Source organism: Osmerus eperlanus, chromosome 3 (assembly GCF_963692335.1).
Source record: "Osmerus eperlanus chromosome 3, fOsmEpe2.1, whole genome shotgun sequence".
Classification (NCBI taxonomy): domain Eukaryota; kingdom Metazoa; phylum Chordata; class Actinopteri; order Osmeriformes; family Osmeridae; genus Osmerus; species Osmerus eperlanus.
In genome coordinates, this window is record NC_085020.1 from 16,401,307 (window position 1) to 16,420,065 (window position 18,759).

General features: G+C 42.3%; 1 protein-coding gene across 3 annotated transcripts in view; it reads left to right on the plus strand.

Annotated features, from left to right (window-relative positions):
* The window catches only part of wdr75 (WD repeat domain 75), a 42,016-nt gene that overhangs the window by 13,793 nt on the left and 9,464 nt on the right, over window positions 1-18,759 (plus strand). For all 3 annotated transcript variants that reach the window (XM_062457463.1, XM_062457464.1, XM_062457465.1), the window contains 4 exons: window positions 50-208; window positions 1,088-1,147; window positions 1,359-1,474; window positions 1,576-1,751. In XM_062457463.1, the coding sequence (XP_062313447.1) occupies window positions 50-208; window positions 1,088-1,147; window positions 1,359-1,474; window positions 1,576-1,751 (511 nt within the window). The remainder of the gene's footprint in view (window positions 1-49; window positions 209-1,087; window positions 1,148-1,358; window positions 1,475-1,575; window positions 1,752-18,759) is intronic.

Here is an 18,759-nt window from a genome sequence, read left to right on the forward strand (position 1 = left end):
CTATGGTTTCTCCAATGGTCTAAGTCTGTTTTGATTTATCTTGTTTAAGGCACAACCTTGCTTAGTGGAGGGTCTGAGTCTGTACTGGTTCAGTGGCGCTACACACAGGAGAACCAGAAGGACTTTCTGCCTCGTCTCGGTGCCACCATTACACACATCACAGTGTCACCAGATGGGACGCTCTGCTGCACCTCGCACTCTGACAACAGTAAGGAGGGATCTCACAAACTCATGACCCATTGCACAGTATCATAGATAGATTTGAAAAGTCATACAATCATCTTTTATTCATGGCCTGATCACCGTTTTGATAATGCCCGACGAGGTGTACAATATCATCCAATGATGGACGATGCAGAGGTGTGAACCGTCCGACGCGCATGTTAGCCATCTGATATCTATAGTCCACTCAGCTCATATAACCCATACTGGCTTTCCTTTGGCTGAGCTATTAGCCAGAAAGCTAACGCCATGCTAGTAAGATTCTAAGACAATAACATTGTGTACGGTTGACAAACAGTAAATATAATTTGACAGTATGTTTGACAAGAAGACTAGCTATCCAGCCATGTCATTTTCCCCAAATCAATATCAAGATTTTCCCGAACAAAATAATCGGCCATGTGTAGCCTAAACGACTGTGTCGTGTTGGCCTACAGGCCGCAGCCTGGCTGAAAGTAGATTGACTAGCGAGATGAATGGCGAATGAGATGTGCGATGAGCGGTTATGTGACACAGTGAATTAAGAAAATGTATATTCTCCAAATAAGTTAAAATAAATTAAGTCACTCGTTGGAAAAAGATTTTAGCTTGTTTAATGTTTCAATAAATTGTAAACGGAGGCTTTGACTGCATCCCTGTTGCTATGGTTACTTAGACACACTCATACTATGTAGCCAGTGCAATAATTTAAAACGGGAAACGGACAGTTTTACTGGAATTACTTTGTAGGTGTACATTATCACCTGACAACGGACACCCCTACAACCCAGACCATGGTATAAGTCACTGTAAATAACTCTTCTGCTGAAATGGATCTCACCATTATTCACAAATTGTCTACTATCTTTCCTTGTGTGCCTTAAAGAGATTTCAATCATCCAGAACGGTGTTAATGTGTCTGCCATCATTCAGGGTCTGGTCAAAGGTCAGTAACCTTACGTACCTTAGGCTTCCTTGCGTACATTTCCTCACAATACCTGGTGAAATGTTTTGGCTTAAGAGGAATTTAACCTTTATAAACTAAATGTTGATGATTTTTTTACATTTATTTTTTTACATAGCATGTGTATGTAGAGCACACTCCCTGCTATCAACGGGGAAATTTTCACGTTTTCCTCTCTCCCCCTGACTCCCAGATGAGAAAGTGTGGACAGATCTAGTGATTGACCCGCGGAGTAAAGCTTTAGTGCTCAATGGTAAACCAGGACATCTGCAGTTCTATTCTCTCCAGCAAGACAAGCAGCTGTACAACGTAAGCTTTCCATATAATTCCTTTGCCCTGTTCTTTGTTACATGTTGGATATTTGTTATATTTGTTTAATAGCTGACATACTTCTTTTTCTCTCCATGCAGTTAGATATTGTACAGCAGGAGTACATTCATGAGGCAGGATTAGACCAGTTTGAAGTAGTCAAAGCTACATTTGATGCCTACGGTGACTGGCTTGCAACGGTGGAGCAGAGAAGACAGGAAGGCTCTGGGCCAGAGATCAATTTGAAACTCTGGGCAAATGATGAACAGACACAGAGGTACTTTTATAGAACTGTTACTAGTGGTGCAACGGATCGGAAAAAAATTCTGATCAGCAAAATATTTGGCATAACTGCTCTTCATTTATTGCGACTTAAATCATGCGGGAGGCTTTTCAAGTTCTTCCGCTCCTCTGCCACTGCAGTTTTTCTTATAAGCTCTTTTGCAAAGCGAGCATCGCAGATTAATTGGTTTGGATTCAACATTCCCCGTTCACAACACAAGCACTTTTTTTGTGCTTGCAAGCTTGCTCTGTTGGTTGGTTGGTCTATAAGCATGTAGGGCTTGGAGTGGCACTGTACTTTCCAGCCAAATATATTCTAGCAATCCAGTTCCAAGTTATCACCTTTGGCGAGACTGGCCTTCCTCCTTGTGAAAGCTTATTTTTTGAAACCACTGTCAATCTGAATACATTTTCAAATAAAATAAAGTAGCTTTGCGACAAAAGTAGGTATTTTGTTGACTTAAGCCATTTGTTACATTTAATTTAAATATCCCTATTCACATTCATGTAATCTATTAGGGTTACTGTACAGTGCAATGTCCTTTTTTGTGTGTAAAAAGGTAATTAATTTGCCAATAAGCATACTTGTTTGGGTGCACAACCTATATATCATTTTTAATTTACCTTGAGGGGTATTAAGTAATAAATCCTGTAGAGCAATTGATGCCATTCAATATCTGAACGATTGGAGAGGATAAGCGTGAGGCAGTTTCCCCTACTTAGTGCGGATAGCCGGTCACATGACCCCCTAGTCTTCAGACAGGGACGTTGTTACTGACACATAATGATCATCATATTTTCAACTTGCAGATGGCAGTGTTTAAGTTGAGAATCCAGCTAAGATACTGCCGGTGACAAAGTTGTTATGGTGTGTGTCCAATACAGCGTTTTTTAATGCTCTGCCCTGCTTGCCTTCCCACAGTTCACCACTCTCGGGGGGGTGTCAGACAGGTTAATACAGTGTTGTAGTTCTCTAAAGTCACTGTTGTAGTCATGGCCAAGCGTGCAGACTTGGGTTCATGTACTCACTATATCGATCAAAATTGTACTTTTACACAAATGATGCAAGAAATGATCTAATGCTAGATGTAGCATGATCTTATCTACTACCCATAATAGTTCCGGGTTTTTTTCCAGCAGCATTTTAATCAAGAGTTGCCGGACGTGAACGCTACTAATCGTGTGCAAGGCAGTCTCACAATATTGATCAAAATACAACTTTCAAATACATGATGCAAGAAATACGATACACTGGCTAGATGTAGCAAGACTTGATATACTAAATAATGGTTCTGGCTCTTTTGTGCAATATTTTACTAGTGAAAGTTTACAGTACATGTTACGCCACCGCACCGGTCACTCAACCAGTCGTGTGTCGGCTGGGCTAGCGAGCTAGCAGTGGCACAGAACCCCCCAAAAAATACATAAAAAACACAACTAATGGCGATATCCGCCATGTTACTCTGTCCTGTTTTCTCCCTTCCATTCCAAAACGCAAGTCTCCCTTCTCTGCAGAACGCATTAGTCTATCGCACAAACTATCCCCCCCACCCACCACCACCTTAACTAACACATTTTCTGCGGGAAACCCTGAACAAGTTTACTAGAACATCATTTGTGTCAGTAACATCCTCACAACATCCCTGGTCTGAAGACTCGGCACTCGTGACCGGCTATCCGCGCTGTAAGTAGGGAAAAGCGCATTCAACTTTGTCAGCTTCTTTAATACTCCCTCTATATCAGCCTCTCTCAATCCTGGTCAATGATCCTGGTCCTTGGGCCTACTGTAACCCTGCATGTTTTAGATGTTTATCTGCTCCAAATGACTGGGTTGTCAAAACCAAAGTTGGAAGAAAGATACCACTAATAAGTGTGTCCTATGTGCACCTCCCCCCACCTGTCACTGAGGCTGTTGCTAGCCAACACTTTAATTGTGAGTCATGTTTATTATTTTAATGATTGAAAACAGACCGCTGTCGTATGTGTCGTCCAACAGAGGCTAATGTCATGATGCCAACGCCTTAGTGAAATAGCAGACTACGTTTCCGAAAGTAGATGTTCTAATAATATCAGCTTATATCATCTTGTACATTTCACAATTGTTTATCACAATGTTAAATGAGCAAGTAGTTATCACCCTGGTCTTTGCCTATGGCGTTTCTGCAGCTGTCTTGCAGTTTTAGGTTGTTAACTATGTCCCAGAAGTTAACGATTGCACGGGTTTGTGACGTTAGTGACTGTGGCTAGCTAGTTAGCCACCGTTAGATTCACTTTTCTCCACAAAAACTTAAATTAAACCTAAACCGTGCAACAGAACATAAAATCCAATGCAATTGTGACCAAGACAAACATTTTGACACCGACATTTAGGGATGGGTATCGAGAACCGGTTCTTGTTTAGAACCGGTTCCCAGTGAATCGATTCCTTGGAATCGTTAGCAAAATTCCTTAACGATTCTGAACTTTTATAGTTTATTCAGACAGACTGCAGCAAACATGGCAACTAGGAAGAAGCGTTCTAAAGTTTGGTTGTATTTCACACGACAAAATGACAACAACGCCACTTGTAACGTGTGTAAAAAGTATATTTTGTCGAAGGGAGGAAATACTACAAATATGAAGAAGCATTTGAACACACAGCATGGAATGAAGTTACTGGAACGTCATGTGTTCGATGCATGCAGCAGCGCAGCTAACGTTCGCGCTTCATCTCTAACTATCTAAGGTAGAGCTAAACTGCTCAAAAGTGATCACAACCACTTGTTACTGTGTGAAGCAATTTGCCTTTATTGTGTGTAGTCGATCTAGTTATCTTCTGTCCCGTCGTTTGAAGCATACATTTTAGCTCCGGCATTCGTCTCCCATTAGTATTGATCATTTCACGTTATCGAGGCGGCGTGTGTTATCAGCAAACGTTCGCGTGTCCCATTATTAAACTGAGCATATCGATTTTTAATCCATTATTAAACTCAGCATTTTAATTGTTTAACCTTTTAATAGTCCTGTTAAATGTGCCAGAAAACGCCTAAACAACATACCCAAAGTACATTGAAAGCTGTTGTTGAACCATTTGGAGTACGTGTATGTAAATGGTCTCTTTTGAAAGGTGACACTGAAGTTATTTCCCCTGCTGTTAGGACCCCTGTAAGTCCTACTGGTGTTGAGTAATAGAAGCTTGAACACAAGGAAACTGAAAGTTTCTATCTCCGACTAGATTTTGTTTTGAAAACAGGCCTGAAGAGGCCTAGAGGTGGTAGGTATTAGCTCATTTCAGAGCCAGTCAAAGCCAGTTTGAGAAATTCGTTTAGAACGAGCGTGTGTGGGGGGGGGTGCAGGACGCACAGACCTAGTTGGCTGTAGAGGGGAGAATCGATACGGAATCGAATCGATAAGAGAATCGATACGGAATCAAATCGATAAGCAGGAATTGATAAGGAGTCGGAATCGTAAAAATCTTATCAATACGCATCCCTATCGACATTGTCTATGTAGTGCAAGAATTGAGGGATGAGTTGGGGTGGGAAAATAAATAATAACTAGAGAGGGTACAATTTCTGGGGAAATTGTAGGGTGTGCTTGCTTGCGTCGGTTGCAGGTGGGTCCGTCCTAAGTTTTTCCCTTCTAGTGATATTTTCAAGCATTTAGCCTACTCATATTGCATATTTCATTAAGAACCCCCTTTGAAACAAGCTACTGTAACAACGTTGTCACTGGCAGTGTGGAATCGCGATTCAAACAGTAACGTCTGCTAACTGAAAATATGCCCCCCAAAACGTAAATAAGTTTGACATTAATGTAGGGGGAAATGGCTAATTCAAAATAAGTTTGCTAGAGGCAAGCTAGCTGCTGTTGCTCCACATTTCACTGATTGTTTGAAAGCACCGTAAATGAGAATGTTTCTTTTGACATAAATTTTAGCTGTGGCTTTGAAGACAGTACGACACACTGCCAGTGGGCGAGCCGAGTCTGACTGAGGCTAATGTCAAAACAAGCCGCGGTGTCACTCAAATTCCAAGTTTTACACAAATCACAAAAATATGCTGACCCGCTGGCTATCTTCGCAATCGCCATATCTTTAAAACACTGCCCTCCTTCTGATTTTTGATGTAGAATTGACCCTGGTACGAAATTAAGAAAATACTCATCAGAGAACGACAACAGCTGACGCAATCGTCAACGGAGGCTGACGGGGCTCTCACGTAGCAAACCAAAGTTTTTACAGCAACCTACATTAAAATCTCACCACCTGGCTGTCTTCACAATAGTCATATCGTCATAACATTGCCCTCCTACTGTTTTTTGGTGTAGAATTGACCGAACTATAAAATTACGAAAATACTAAACTACTATGACGCTTGCATGGCTGCCGCCTAGGCAGTCTCACGGGCAACGCGCACTCGCTCAAATTACAAAGACTTTCACGACCTAAATAAAAAATCTGAGATGGCAGTTCCACTCGAAATTGCTTTCTCAACAAAACCCAGTGGTTGGTAATTTTGGTGGTTGGCATTTTTCACTCATAATCCAAGCTCCAATTTGCGTGCTAGAACGTCTATCACGTTGTATCCATGCGTCGTTGCTGACGTAGTGACGTAGGCTAGCACTGGTACCCTTCGTTGACAGAAGACACTTTTTGCCACAAAAACGTTGTAACCTCCTAAACTGTGCAACGGAAAATACAAGCAACTCAATCGCTACCAAGACGAAACTTTTGACACCTAGGTTGTCTATGTAGTCCAAATATTGACTGAGGCTTAGTGCGGCAAAAATAAACTAGAGAGGGTACAATTTCTGGGGAAATTGTAGGGTGTGCTTGCTTGCGTCGGTTGCACAGGGGTCCGTTTTTTAATGACATTTTTACAACTGATTTCTGTATATTTTATATAAAAATGCATACTTATTATTTATAAAGATGACATAGATTTAAAAGCATCTTTTTTTTGCTGCTCATTTACAACTCAAAATACGATTGAAGTATACAATGAAATACATGTCTTCTCATTTCCCCTGCAAGAGGCAGCCTCATAGCTGAATCAAAACGAATAAATTTGGCAGAGCGGTGTACAAATTGACCTAATCTCTATGACTTAAACGTCCTTTTAAGTTTTTCCCTTCTCGTGATATTTTCAGGCATTTAGCCTACTCATATTGCATTCATGAATTAATAAAGAACCCCCTTTGAAGATTATTATACTACTTTAGCCGGCAGTAGAAGATGGAATCGCGATTCAAACAGTACCATCTGCTAACTGAAAATATGCCCCCAAAAACGTAAATAAGCTTGACATTTATTTAGTGGAAAATCGCTCATTCATAAAAAGCTTACTGGTAGCGATCATTGTCAGTAACAACGCAAAATGCTATATAGCTGTGTGGAGAAGCTGCCCCGGTAAATTGTACTACTACAGTACAGTACTAGACTACTGCTGTGTTCGTCTTGGTAGCGATTGCGTTGGTTGAATTGGATTTAACGTTCCGTTGTACGGTTTAGGCTGAAATTAATTATTTTCATGAACAGATTGACAAAGTTTAGGCTGTGGCAATGACGTTCAGGTTAGTAGTTAGATAGACTTTTGATTTAAGTAAGGGGAGTGCCGAACATGTCCTAAACAGCTGTGTAGATGTTTTTGTAGTGTCTCGCGTAGGCTACAGCGTTGCAGTGAGCAACACTGGTTTGAAACCATAGGTAATGATAATTTCACCCACAAATCGTTTACTTGTAATCTAATGTCATAATAAATCCTACAACAAAAATGTATTTGTGAGGAATGTTTATTTTAACGATTGAAAACAGATGCATCATAGACCATTGTAGTATGTGTTGCCCGGGCAACAGAGGCTAATGTCATGATGCTAATACTTCAGTGAAATAGTAGACTACTGTTTCCGAAAGTAGATGTACTTCCTTAATAATATCAGCTTATATTGTACATTACACATCACAATTGTGTGTCATATCACAAAGTAAAATTAGTAAATAGTTATCACCCTGGCCTCTTTGCTTGTGGCGTTTCTGCAGCTGCCTTGCAGTAAAGCAGTTAGCTTAGCTATCTCCCAGAAGTTAACGAGCTGCTAAACTAATGTTCTGCTAGAGGTAGTCACGCGAGTTTTCGTGACGTTAGTAACGTCAGTGACTGTGGCTAGCAAATTAGCCACCGTTAGCTTCACTCTTCGCCACAAAAACTTAACTTGAGCCTAAACCATGCAATGGAACGTAAATCCCAATAGAAGCAACTCAATCGCTACCAAGACTAAACTTTTGACACCTAGGTTGTCTATGTAGGCCAAATATTGACTGAGTTTTAGGGGGGCAAAAAGAATAATAAAAAAATATATATATATATGTGAGAACAAAGGTTGTGCCCTTGCCGAAGGCAAAGCACACCCAATAACTAGAAAGTGCATTTCCTGCAGAAAATGCGTTGGAATGCTGAAAGATGAATTATTTGTTTTAAAATTGCTGAAAATAGGCTGCAGAATTAGAAAATACCCGCAAGCTGAAAGCTGAAATGAATTTCAAAAATGTGTGAGTCAGACAAAAGAGGCAGTGTGGAAGCTGAACTGCATCATCTAACAAAGCTAAGTGCTTAAATACAATGCGAGAGAATAAGTTTGAACGTTGTGAAGCAATCGAAGAAATAGTAGAATTTCAAGAGGCAGTGTGGAAGCTGAACTGCATCATCTAAGCGCTTAAATAGCCTACAATGCGGGAGAAGCTGAAAGCTGAACTGTTAAACTGTAGAAGTAGTATATTCGTTTTAGTAGCTGAAATTATAGTGCTCTTAGTCTTTTAATGAGACGAGTTGACTGAATAGCTCTGTCTTGTGACTCCACTAATCAGCTAATACAAATCACCTGTGTGAGAGACTGAGTGGTGCGTGTCTGTCGTTGCCACAGTGATGGTGCAGCTATGATTGCTAACGCACTGAGGGCAGAGAATAACAGAAATGTAGCTAGAATCCACACCTCAAACAAGTTGACCCAGACGCAAAACTATACGTCCAATCCAAAAAATAAGGATATTTTCCGAGACCCAAGACTCTGCCGAAACTAGAGATGTCCTTTATATTTCTGTGCGGTCAGAAATACGACTCTACCGGCAGTTTCAAAATCTTGTTCTTTTTGCTTTCTCTGACGATTTTGTCACCAGATTTGCATTGGTCTCTATGGGGCGAGAGTTGGACTTTGTCTCGCTTTCGTGGGGCTCTGAACAAATGTGTACGTCTGTTGGATTCAACAGACAACTGTCTACGACCAGCACAAAATTAGCTATTTATTGATCCAAAAACGAAGCATGAAGAGCGAAAATTGTGGCAATGCTGGCAAACTAGAAATATTTTTTCAACAACATCCGAAGCTGCCCTCCACTCTAAGCGTTTCAGTCTGCACTCTAGGGTTTCACGTAAACACCCATGTAAATCTACAGCAGTAGGGCCGATACAGGAAGACACGGCGACACTTTGTTGCTGAAGGATGATGGTGCAAGTTTTGTCCGTGGAGCATACAACGATTAATAAAAAGAATCATGTAGACGCGCTTATTGAGTAATCGCATAACTAACTAGAAAAGGCTGTTCCTGCAAAACAGCAGTGAGAATGCCGAAAACCTGAATGGGGATAGCTGACCATGCTAAAAAAGCTGAAAATAGTGAACATTTAGTAGAAAGTTATAAGCTGAAGCTTCAAAGCGCCCGAAAGGTATTTTTGAAAGGGGCAGGAGCTGGACGAAGGCATAAAAGTACAGAAAAGAGAAGAACAATGCAAAAAGAAGCTGCCCTCCACTCTAAGCGTTTCTGCACTCTAGGGTTTCACGTAAACACCCATGTAAATCTCAGAAACGGCTTGAAAAAGTAATGAAACATAATCAGTGATATTGAAAAAAGTTGAATACATATCAAAAAGCTGAATTATTTAAAAATAGTTTAGGGTTTTGTCAACATTTTAAAGTTTAAATGGTGGCTCTAGCTGAAAGATTGAGGAAGAAGAAGGATTCGGAAGTTGAAGAAGTTTAAAGAAGTTTGAGAGGATTTGAAAGAAAACTCCATTGGAAACCCATGTTAAAAATATTATGAATATTGATTTATATTAATTCAAGCATAAGAGGTACAAAGCTGAAAAGTCATAGCACCCATGGCCTGAAACTGCTGAATTTTCTGATAGCTGAACGGTTTTAATAGCTGAAGATTTGAAGGCGCTGAAAGGTGTCTTGGAAGAAATAGAAGAAGTTGAATAAAGATTCAAAGAACAACACTTGGAATGCTGAAGCAGCATTCCAACAATAAAGATTCAAAGAACAATACTTGGAATGCTGAAGCAGCATTCCAACAATAAGTTGAATAAAGATTCAAAGAACAATACTTGGAATGCTGAAGCAGCATTCCAACAATAATAAATATATATGTGAGAGAACAAAGGTTGTGCTCTCGCCGAAGGCTTGAGCACACCCAATAAATATATATGAGAGAGAATATAGGTTGTGCCTTGTCAGAGGCAAGAAAAGTTAGAAAGGGAGGGGCAGTGTTTCCCAGACATTGATTTATAATAAATGTAAAAAATGTAAATAAACAATAGTAGGCCTATCATAATTCTCTGCACAAATGTGTCTGAAACTGATACATTCAAGTTAAATATAATAATATTAACAGTTAAGTACATTCAACAAATATAACAATGAGTCCAACGTAATGTTCATTACGTAAAGCTCAAACTATTTTGCACGCAAATGAATGAAAAAATAATAATTACTTGCGTGCTACGTGCTTGCATTACTTAGTCACTATTACACTCATCTAACCGATACTAGGACATAGCTTTGGGCTGAGCCCCTAATTTTTACAAAGTCTGGCTCCGCCCACTGCCAAAGATATTATCACATTCTGTGGGAAACACCAAGGTGGCTTCGCAGCTTCGCTGCTTGGACACCAAGTATACATCCCAAACTAAAAAAATAATAAAAAATTCACCAAACTGTCATCTAAAAGCCTCTGTGGAAATGCGTTAACCCTGTTGTGCCCTCTCCTTTCATATGCCCCGGTATTGGGTATTATATTTTCAGTCAGCAGGGATGTTAGCAAATTGGTTTCTAGTAGGGATGTAACGATATCAAAATCTCACGGTACGATACAATTTCGATATTGACCTCACGGTACGATATTTATTGCGATATTGTGGAAAAGCTCACGGTATTGTTAAATAGCTCACGATAGTGTTTGTGATGATAATAGCAAAAAAATACTGACATTTATTCTGCTTTTGCCAGTCAACAGGCAATTTATTGTTGTATTTATGGATCATGACAACATAAACCGCTGATCACATAGTGCTTTTAAAGTGCAAGTTGTAGTCAGGAACATCAATATTCTGTATAATAATATTTGGTTGCATAACTGATTCTTCTGTGCAATGTTCAAGTTAAGAAGCAACTAGAACAATTGTAAACAATAGGGAATTCCCTTTAAGTGCAAACAAAGATAAAGTTAAGTCAGGTTTAAATGTGCAAGGCAAATACAGCCTTTTAAAACTGGTATTTAGGAACATAACTTAAACTTAAATAGTCAGTCAAAAAGCCTTTAAAAAAAACTGACCTATCATTTAGCTTATGTTCACATTTTTCATCAGAAAGATCAAAATATCTACATTGCAAGGGAGAAGAAAAAAAAACACAAAAAAAATCCTTAAACAGTCTGGCAAAAAGCCTTCTGAAAAACACTGACCTATCCTTTAGCTAATGTTCAAGTTTTTCTTTAGAAAGATCAAAAGATCTACATTGCAAGGGAGAAGAAGAGACCTCTGGGCATTCACAATATCCCCTGCTGTTGAAAATACCCTTTCACTGGGCACCGAGGTAGCGGGTATACACAGGTAGGTCTTTGCTAATGAAGACAGAATAGGATACCGCCCTGCGTTGTCTCTCCACCACTTAAGAGGGCAAGCAGACAGAGAAACTAATGCTTCTTTGCAGTAAGAGTCGATTTCTGCCTGAATTCCACCTGTGACTTGATTACTGCTAAAAGAAGACCCAAGGAGGTCCTCAAGAGCATGCTTCTTAAGAGGAGGCACAAAGCTCGCGCTGCTGTCGTCCAGATCTGCTGGATGTGGGCTCCTGGGCAGCACATCTTGGTCCTGGTTCATAAATGATAAAAAGACATTTTGTTACATTTTATTGTATTTCTCTAAATGTTCTCTATGGCACAGCGTTAACATTTTTTACCTGTTGTTGCATCTGTGATGCTTTGAACTTTATTCTTTCAAAGACGTCCTCTCTCTCTCCACTGCCTAGATGTTGCAAGGTCCGAAAGCGTGGATCCAAAGCACTGCTCTCCTGCATGAACTTTTCATCCTCTCCTTGGTATCTGTCAGTAAGATCCTTCAGAATGGCTGCCTTCATCTGAGCAATGGCATTTGAGTTGTGATTATCTGTGGCCATGCTGTCTTGAATCATTTGTTTTAGTGGTGAAATAAGAGATACTGTTGGTTGCGACTCATCACAGAGAACAGTTGTGGCCTTTTTTATTGGTAAAAGAATCTTCACAAGATCCTCTGCATTTGCAATGTCAGAGGTGTCCAAAGTGTCAATTTCACGTGACTTGTGTCTCAGTTCATCACTCAGTAGGGCTGCAGCAACAGCTTGTTGTTGTTCAAGGTAGCGCTCCACCATGTCCAGAGAGCTATTCCATCTTGTCACTACATCAATAATGAGTTTATGTACAGGGAGATTGAGTAGTTTTTGTTTGGTGGTCAGCACGTCTGACTCTACCGAGGAGGCGGCTCACTGCGTTGACCTTTAAACCTGCTTGGGAGGCCAGGTTTAGTGTGTGCGCAAAGCACCGTATGTGAGGGGACAGTTCGGCTTCCTTTACTGCTACTCGCATGTTGCTTGCGTTGTCAGTAACAACAGCGATCCTTGTTCCAATCTTGTCCAGCCCCCACTCTTTGACTGCAGATTTAAGGACTTCGGCTATGTTTATGCCAGTGTGTGATTCGCTAAGCTGTCTAGTTTGTAAAACGTAACTCTGCATTTCCCATTCACTCGTCAAAACATGTGCCGTAATAGTGATATAACTGTGAGTCGCTCTGGAAGTCTAGCCATCAGTGGTAATAGCAATGCACTCAGACTGTTTAAGGTTCAACATGACACGTTCTTTTGACTCACGGTAAAGAGCAGGGAACACAGTTTGACTAAAATGAGCCCGCGACGGCATTTGATACTTTGGCTCAAGCTTGGCCACTAACCTTTTAAATCCTTTGCCATCTACTGCAGAAAAGGGACGTAAATCACACGCTATGTATTCCGCGATGTACCTCGTGATTTCTTGAGCCCTTGTGCTGTTGTGTGGCATAGTTGTTGAAAATGCCTCCTTCAGGGTTTTTTGACCGGAGATTACTTTCTTTGTGAGAGAATCTGCAAACTTTTCGGGATGATGGGTTGTCAGATGACTTCGCATGTTGCTTGTGTTTCCCGTGTTGTATCGCAGTTTACTGTGGCAGTGCTTGCACATAGTCCATTGTCTGTCCACCACCTTCTCTCCTTTTGCGTTTTTTGACACGGCGAAACCAAAGTGTTTCCAGACATCTGATTTAAAAGCTGCAGGGGCTGGCACAATCTCAACTTCGGGGTTGTTGTTTTCATCCTTACAAGTATCGCTGTCGGCCATGCTGGCTTGCTGTGAGCTTGTGTGGACAGCGTGCAGCGTGCAATCCTATTGGCTTAACAATGGTTGTTGTGACGACGCAGCGCAAAGGATCATGGTCTATGTAGTTAACAATGATTTGTTCCGCGGGACTGGGTTTGTTCCTCTTGCTTTTTGCCGGACACCTGTCCTTTTAATATTGTAACCCAACCACGACGATATCGAGACACGTTTACCACCGCGATAGCGCGATATCGTCAATATCGTTACATCCCTAGTTTCTAGTGATCGATGTTCTAATTTTCTGTAATTGTCGCTCTTCCACCAACTTTTAGTGGAGTCCCTGCAGCATTAGCTTCTTGTCCAGTGTTTTGTATTCCCTAGTGACAAAAAACCTAAGCTATTGACAAATCTAGCAACTTTTCAGAGAGCCGCTAGCGACTTCTGGTGAGATTTGTTTGGAAAACACGTGCTTGTCAGCACCCAACTCTGTACTCTCAAACCGGTACTTCAGAAATTCTGGTATTGTATCTTTTTGGGGGGGGGAGTAACAGTTTTTGTGACAACACTACTCTGACATCATAAGTCACATGACCAAGGAGCTATTGAATTTAAAATGTAATTTTCATTCATGTAAAATCGCCTGAGGTCTGTTCCATAAAGCCAGTTTAGCGAAGAAGCCTGGCGTATGTCAGTCGGACTCAGTTATAGTTCATTTGGTTCCATAAAGCCAGCTCAACGTAGTTCGAACTTGGTTGCTATGGCAACTTATGCTGCGAAACTAGCCTGGTCGGGGGCAGGCTAATTGCCAGGCTGCCTGTGTAGTTGCTTAACCAGACGTTTCAGGTATTATATCACAATCTAAATTATCCCAGTATAATTATCATAGCTACATAATTAACAGTAGCCTACAATTGGAAAACGAACCTAAATCCATTCATCTATAACCTCCAGTTTCCCAACACAAAAACCATGTTAAGTTAGGCTACTGGATAATGTATTGATTAATAGTAGGTTATTTATTGTCCAAAAAAGTAGATGTCAAATTTGATGTGTTTAGAGGGTGTCTGTTTTTTAAATCAATGAAGTAAAGGTCTATAAAAAAGTGTCATTTAATTTGGATGAAGTGGTGGATGAGGGAGCTGTCATAGTACACGGCTTAAACGGAACGTTCTTTCTGGAAGAAGTCACGTGGCCGTGAACATTGAGTTTTGCTGTGGTTGATCGATATGATCCATGTTCTACCTCTTGGGCTGAAATTATAAAAAAAATAAAAAATAACTAACTAACTATACTACATTTACATTTATGCATTTAGCAGATGCTTTTATCCAAAGCGACTTCCAAGAGAGAGCTTTACAAAAGAGCATAGGTCACTGATCATAACAACGAGATAGCCCCAAACATTGCGAGCAGCCAAAACATGAAGCATACATTGTGGAAAACCAAATAAGTGCCAAAGGGAAGAACTATAAGAGCATGCAGTTAAACAAGTTACAATTGAACAACATGAAACTCCCCGCAATAGTGCAAGAGTGTACCTGTACAAAAAACAACAGTAAAATATTTCAGCGAGTACAAGAATTTGAAACCGTTACAACTAAGCAACAAGTCTCTCAATACGAGTCATTGTGATCTTGGAGGAAACTATCAGGTCCAGCCAAACATTCCTAAGTGCCGTTGTACTCCCGGAACAAATACTAAGGGTACATACTAGCAAACTAAGGGTACATAACTAGCAATGGAATTAGATTAAAATAAACTATACAATAAAATAAAATATAAGTTGCAGTAATTGACAATATAAAAATACCAATATTACAAAAAATATAAATGGTACAGGATTGTATTGTCCAGTGCAAAAAGCAGTGTAGTTTTAAGGGCATAAGTCATGAAGTCAGTGTGAACCCTTGGCCTTTGTTGAAGAGGCCAACAACGGAAGGGAAGAAACTGTTTTTGTTGCGTGTGGTATTGGTCCTGATGGACCGCAGCCTTCTGCCGGAGGGGAGTGACAAACAGGGAGTGACCAGGGTGGGAGGAGTCGGCCACAATCTTCCTCGCTCGCCTCAGGGACCTCGAGGTGTGCAGGTCCTCGAGGGTAGGCTGATTGCAGCCAATCACCTTCTCAGCAGTGCGGATGATACGCTGCAGCCTGGTCTTGTCCTTAGCAGTGGCAGCAGCGTACCAGATGGTGATGGAGGAGGTGAGGATGGACTCAATGATGGCTGTGTAGAAGTGCACCATCATTGTCTTTGGCAGGTTGAATTTCTTTAGCTGCCGTAGGAAGTACATCCTCTGTTGTGCTTTCTTGGTGAGGGAGCTGATGTTCAGTTCCCACTTGAGGTCCTGGGAGAGGATAGTGCCCAGGAAGCGGAAGGACTCCACAGTGTTGACTGGGGAGTCACACAGGGTGATGAAGAAGGGTTAGGGTTAGGGTTAAGTCCACAACCATCTCCACTGTCTTAAGAGCATTGAGCTCTAGGTTGTTCTGGCTGCACCAGGTTGGCCGCTTCCCACCTATAATCAGACTCGTCTCCACCAGAGATGAGCCCAATGAGGGTGGTGTCGTCCGCAAACTTCAGGAGTTTGAAGGACGGATGACTAGAGGTGCAGCTGTTGGTGTACAGGGAGAAGAGCAGAGGAGAAAGGACGCAGCCCTGGGGTGATCCAGTGCTGATGGACCGGGAGTCAGAGACTTGTGTTCCCAGCTTAAAGCACTGCTTCCTGTCAGACAGGAAGTCTGTGGTCCACCTGCAGGTGGAATCAGGCACGTTCAGCTGGGAGAGCTTGTCCTGAAGCAGGGCGGGGATGATTGTATTGAAGGCAGAGCTGAAGTCCACAAACAGGATCCTGGCATAGGATGCTGGGGAGTCCAGGTGCTGTAGGGTGAAGTGGAGAGCCATGTTAACTGCATTGTCCACAGACCTGTTGGCTCTGTAGGCAAACTGCAGGGGGTCCAGTAGAGGGTCTGTAATGGATTTAAGGTGTGCCAGCACCAGGCGCTCAAAAGACTTCATTACCACAGATGTCAGGGCGACGGGTCTGTAGTCATTATGTCCTGTTGGCCTTGGCTTTTTGGGGACAGGGATGATGGTGGAGGACTTGAGACAGGCTGGCACATGGCATGTCTCAAGGGAGGTGTGAAAGATGTAGGTAAACACCGGAGACCGCTGGTCAGCGCAGTGCTTGAGGGTGGCTGGAGAGACAGTCTGGCCAGCTGCTTTGCGGGGATTCTGCCTCTTGACAATTCTGTTAACTTCACCCTCCTGAATGGAGAGAGTCGTCACTGTAGAGGGGGGGGATGTGGGAGGCCTCCTGGGTGGGAAGGGGTAGTTCAGGACTGACCAATTGTCTTAAAATCTGCAGTAGAACTCATTCAGGTCGTTGGCCAGGCGGGAGTTGTTAGTGGAGTGGGGGGCTCTGGGCTTGAAGTTGGTAATCTGCCTGAGCCCTCTCCAAACAGAAGCAGAGTCGTTGGCAGAGAATTGGTGTTTTAGTCTCTCCAAGTACAGTCGTTTAGCCTCCCTCACCGCCTTGCTAAACCTGTTCTTCGACTCCTTGAAACTGTCTCTGTCCCCACTCCTAAACGCGGCCTCTTTCGCTGACCTCAACCTTAAACCAGGGTTTGTCGTTGTTGTAGCTCACCCTGGTCCGTGTTGGTATACAGCAGTCCTCACAGAAGCTGATGTATGATGTCACAGCCTCTGTGAGCTCATCCAGACTATTGGTAGCAGTCGTGAACATGTCCCAGTCAGTGCAGTCCAAGCACGCCCGCAGATCCTCCATAGCTTCACTGGTCCACTGTTTCGATATCCTCACAGCAGGCTTACAGCGCTTTAGCTTCTGCCTGTATGCAGGAATCAGGTGGACCATGGCGTGGTCAGAGTGACCCAGTGCTGCTCGGGGGACCGCATGGTATGCTTTGCTGATTGTAGAGTAGCAGTGATCCAAAGTGTCCTTCTCTGGTAGGGCATTTGATGAATTGTCTGTATTTGGGGAGTTCTTGAGTGAGATTGCCTTTGTTAAAGTCGCCTAGCACAATAACCAAGGAATCCGGATTTTCATGCTCCACACTCAGTATCTGGCTGGCGAGCACACGTTGAGCCTCGTTAACGCTAGCCTGCGGAGGCATGTAGACGCCAACCAGAATGAATGATGCAAACTCTCGTGGTGAGTTAAAAGATCTGCAGTTAATAAAAATGATTACAGATCAGGAGAACAGTGCTGCAGAATCACTGTCACATCTTCACACCAGCCACTGTTAATGTAAAAACAAATACCACCGCCTTTCGAGAGCACAGGGTCACGTTCCGCTCTCAGCGGTTTGAAACCTGCTAGCTGTAGCGCAGAGTCTGGGATCAGTTCACTCAGCCATGTCTCCGTAAAGCACAAAACGGAAGATGAATGAAAGTCTCTGTTTTTCCACACCAGTAGCTGAAGTTCATCCAGTTTGTTGCTCAGTGAACGCACGTTGGAGAGAAATATCCCCGGTAAAGGCCGATTTATACTTCTCCGTTTTTACGGACACAGGGAACGCCCTCTCCGACGAGGAATTCCCTCTTCGTGCCCTCTCCGAGCCCCTCGGAGAGCTCTACATGCACTTCCTGATTTTCCTGACTATCCGTCTGTCCGTCCGTCATTTTACAGATACCCCTTTGCTGTGATTGGTCCGTATTAAGAACCGCTTGCGTCAGGGGCGGGGTTGCCATGATAAACAGGACAAACAGAATCCTTTGACCGCCATTGCTGTAAGTTTTTACAATTCCTATTTCAGCTAAACAGTACATGTAAATCAGCATCTGAATTAAAATGTGACGAGAAATGGGCAGTGTCGTTGCTGAAAATGTGCGTATTTTATTGATGAAACGGCTAATTTGTACATTTGCTCCGACTTCTCGATAACCTAGGTAAATAAACACTCGACGACGACTTACAAAAAACCGTTGCGCCACCTACTCTTCTGGCGGTGAATTGTTTTCAGCACCCGCAGCCTTCGGAGTACTATAAATTCAACCAATCCGTCCGTCTGTCCGTAACGGAGTCGGAGAAGTATAATTCGTCCTTAACGCTGTGCGTGCCCCACGCCGACGGAGTCGCACCAGTGCACCGTCTCGTTTGCCTCACTTACGACGCTTCGCTGCTAGGACAAAGCCCAGGGTGACTTTGACTATAATTCCCATTAATTCTGCCGCTGGAAGCATAAAAGTGGGAAATAAATCCACAGGAGTTGTAGTCCTGATGTTTAGAAGTACTTCTCTTGTTAGAGAACCCCGGAAATCTTGGCAGAACACTGAATTAACAGACAAAACGAGACAAAAAAGAGCGCACCTCCTAACGACCGAGGCAGTCTTCATCGGCGCCATCTTGTATTTTT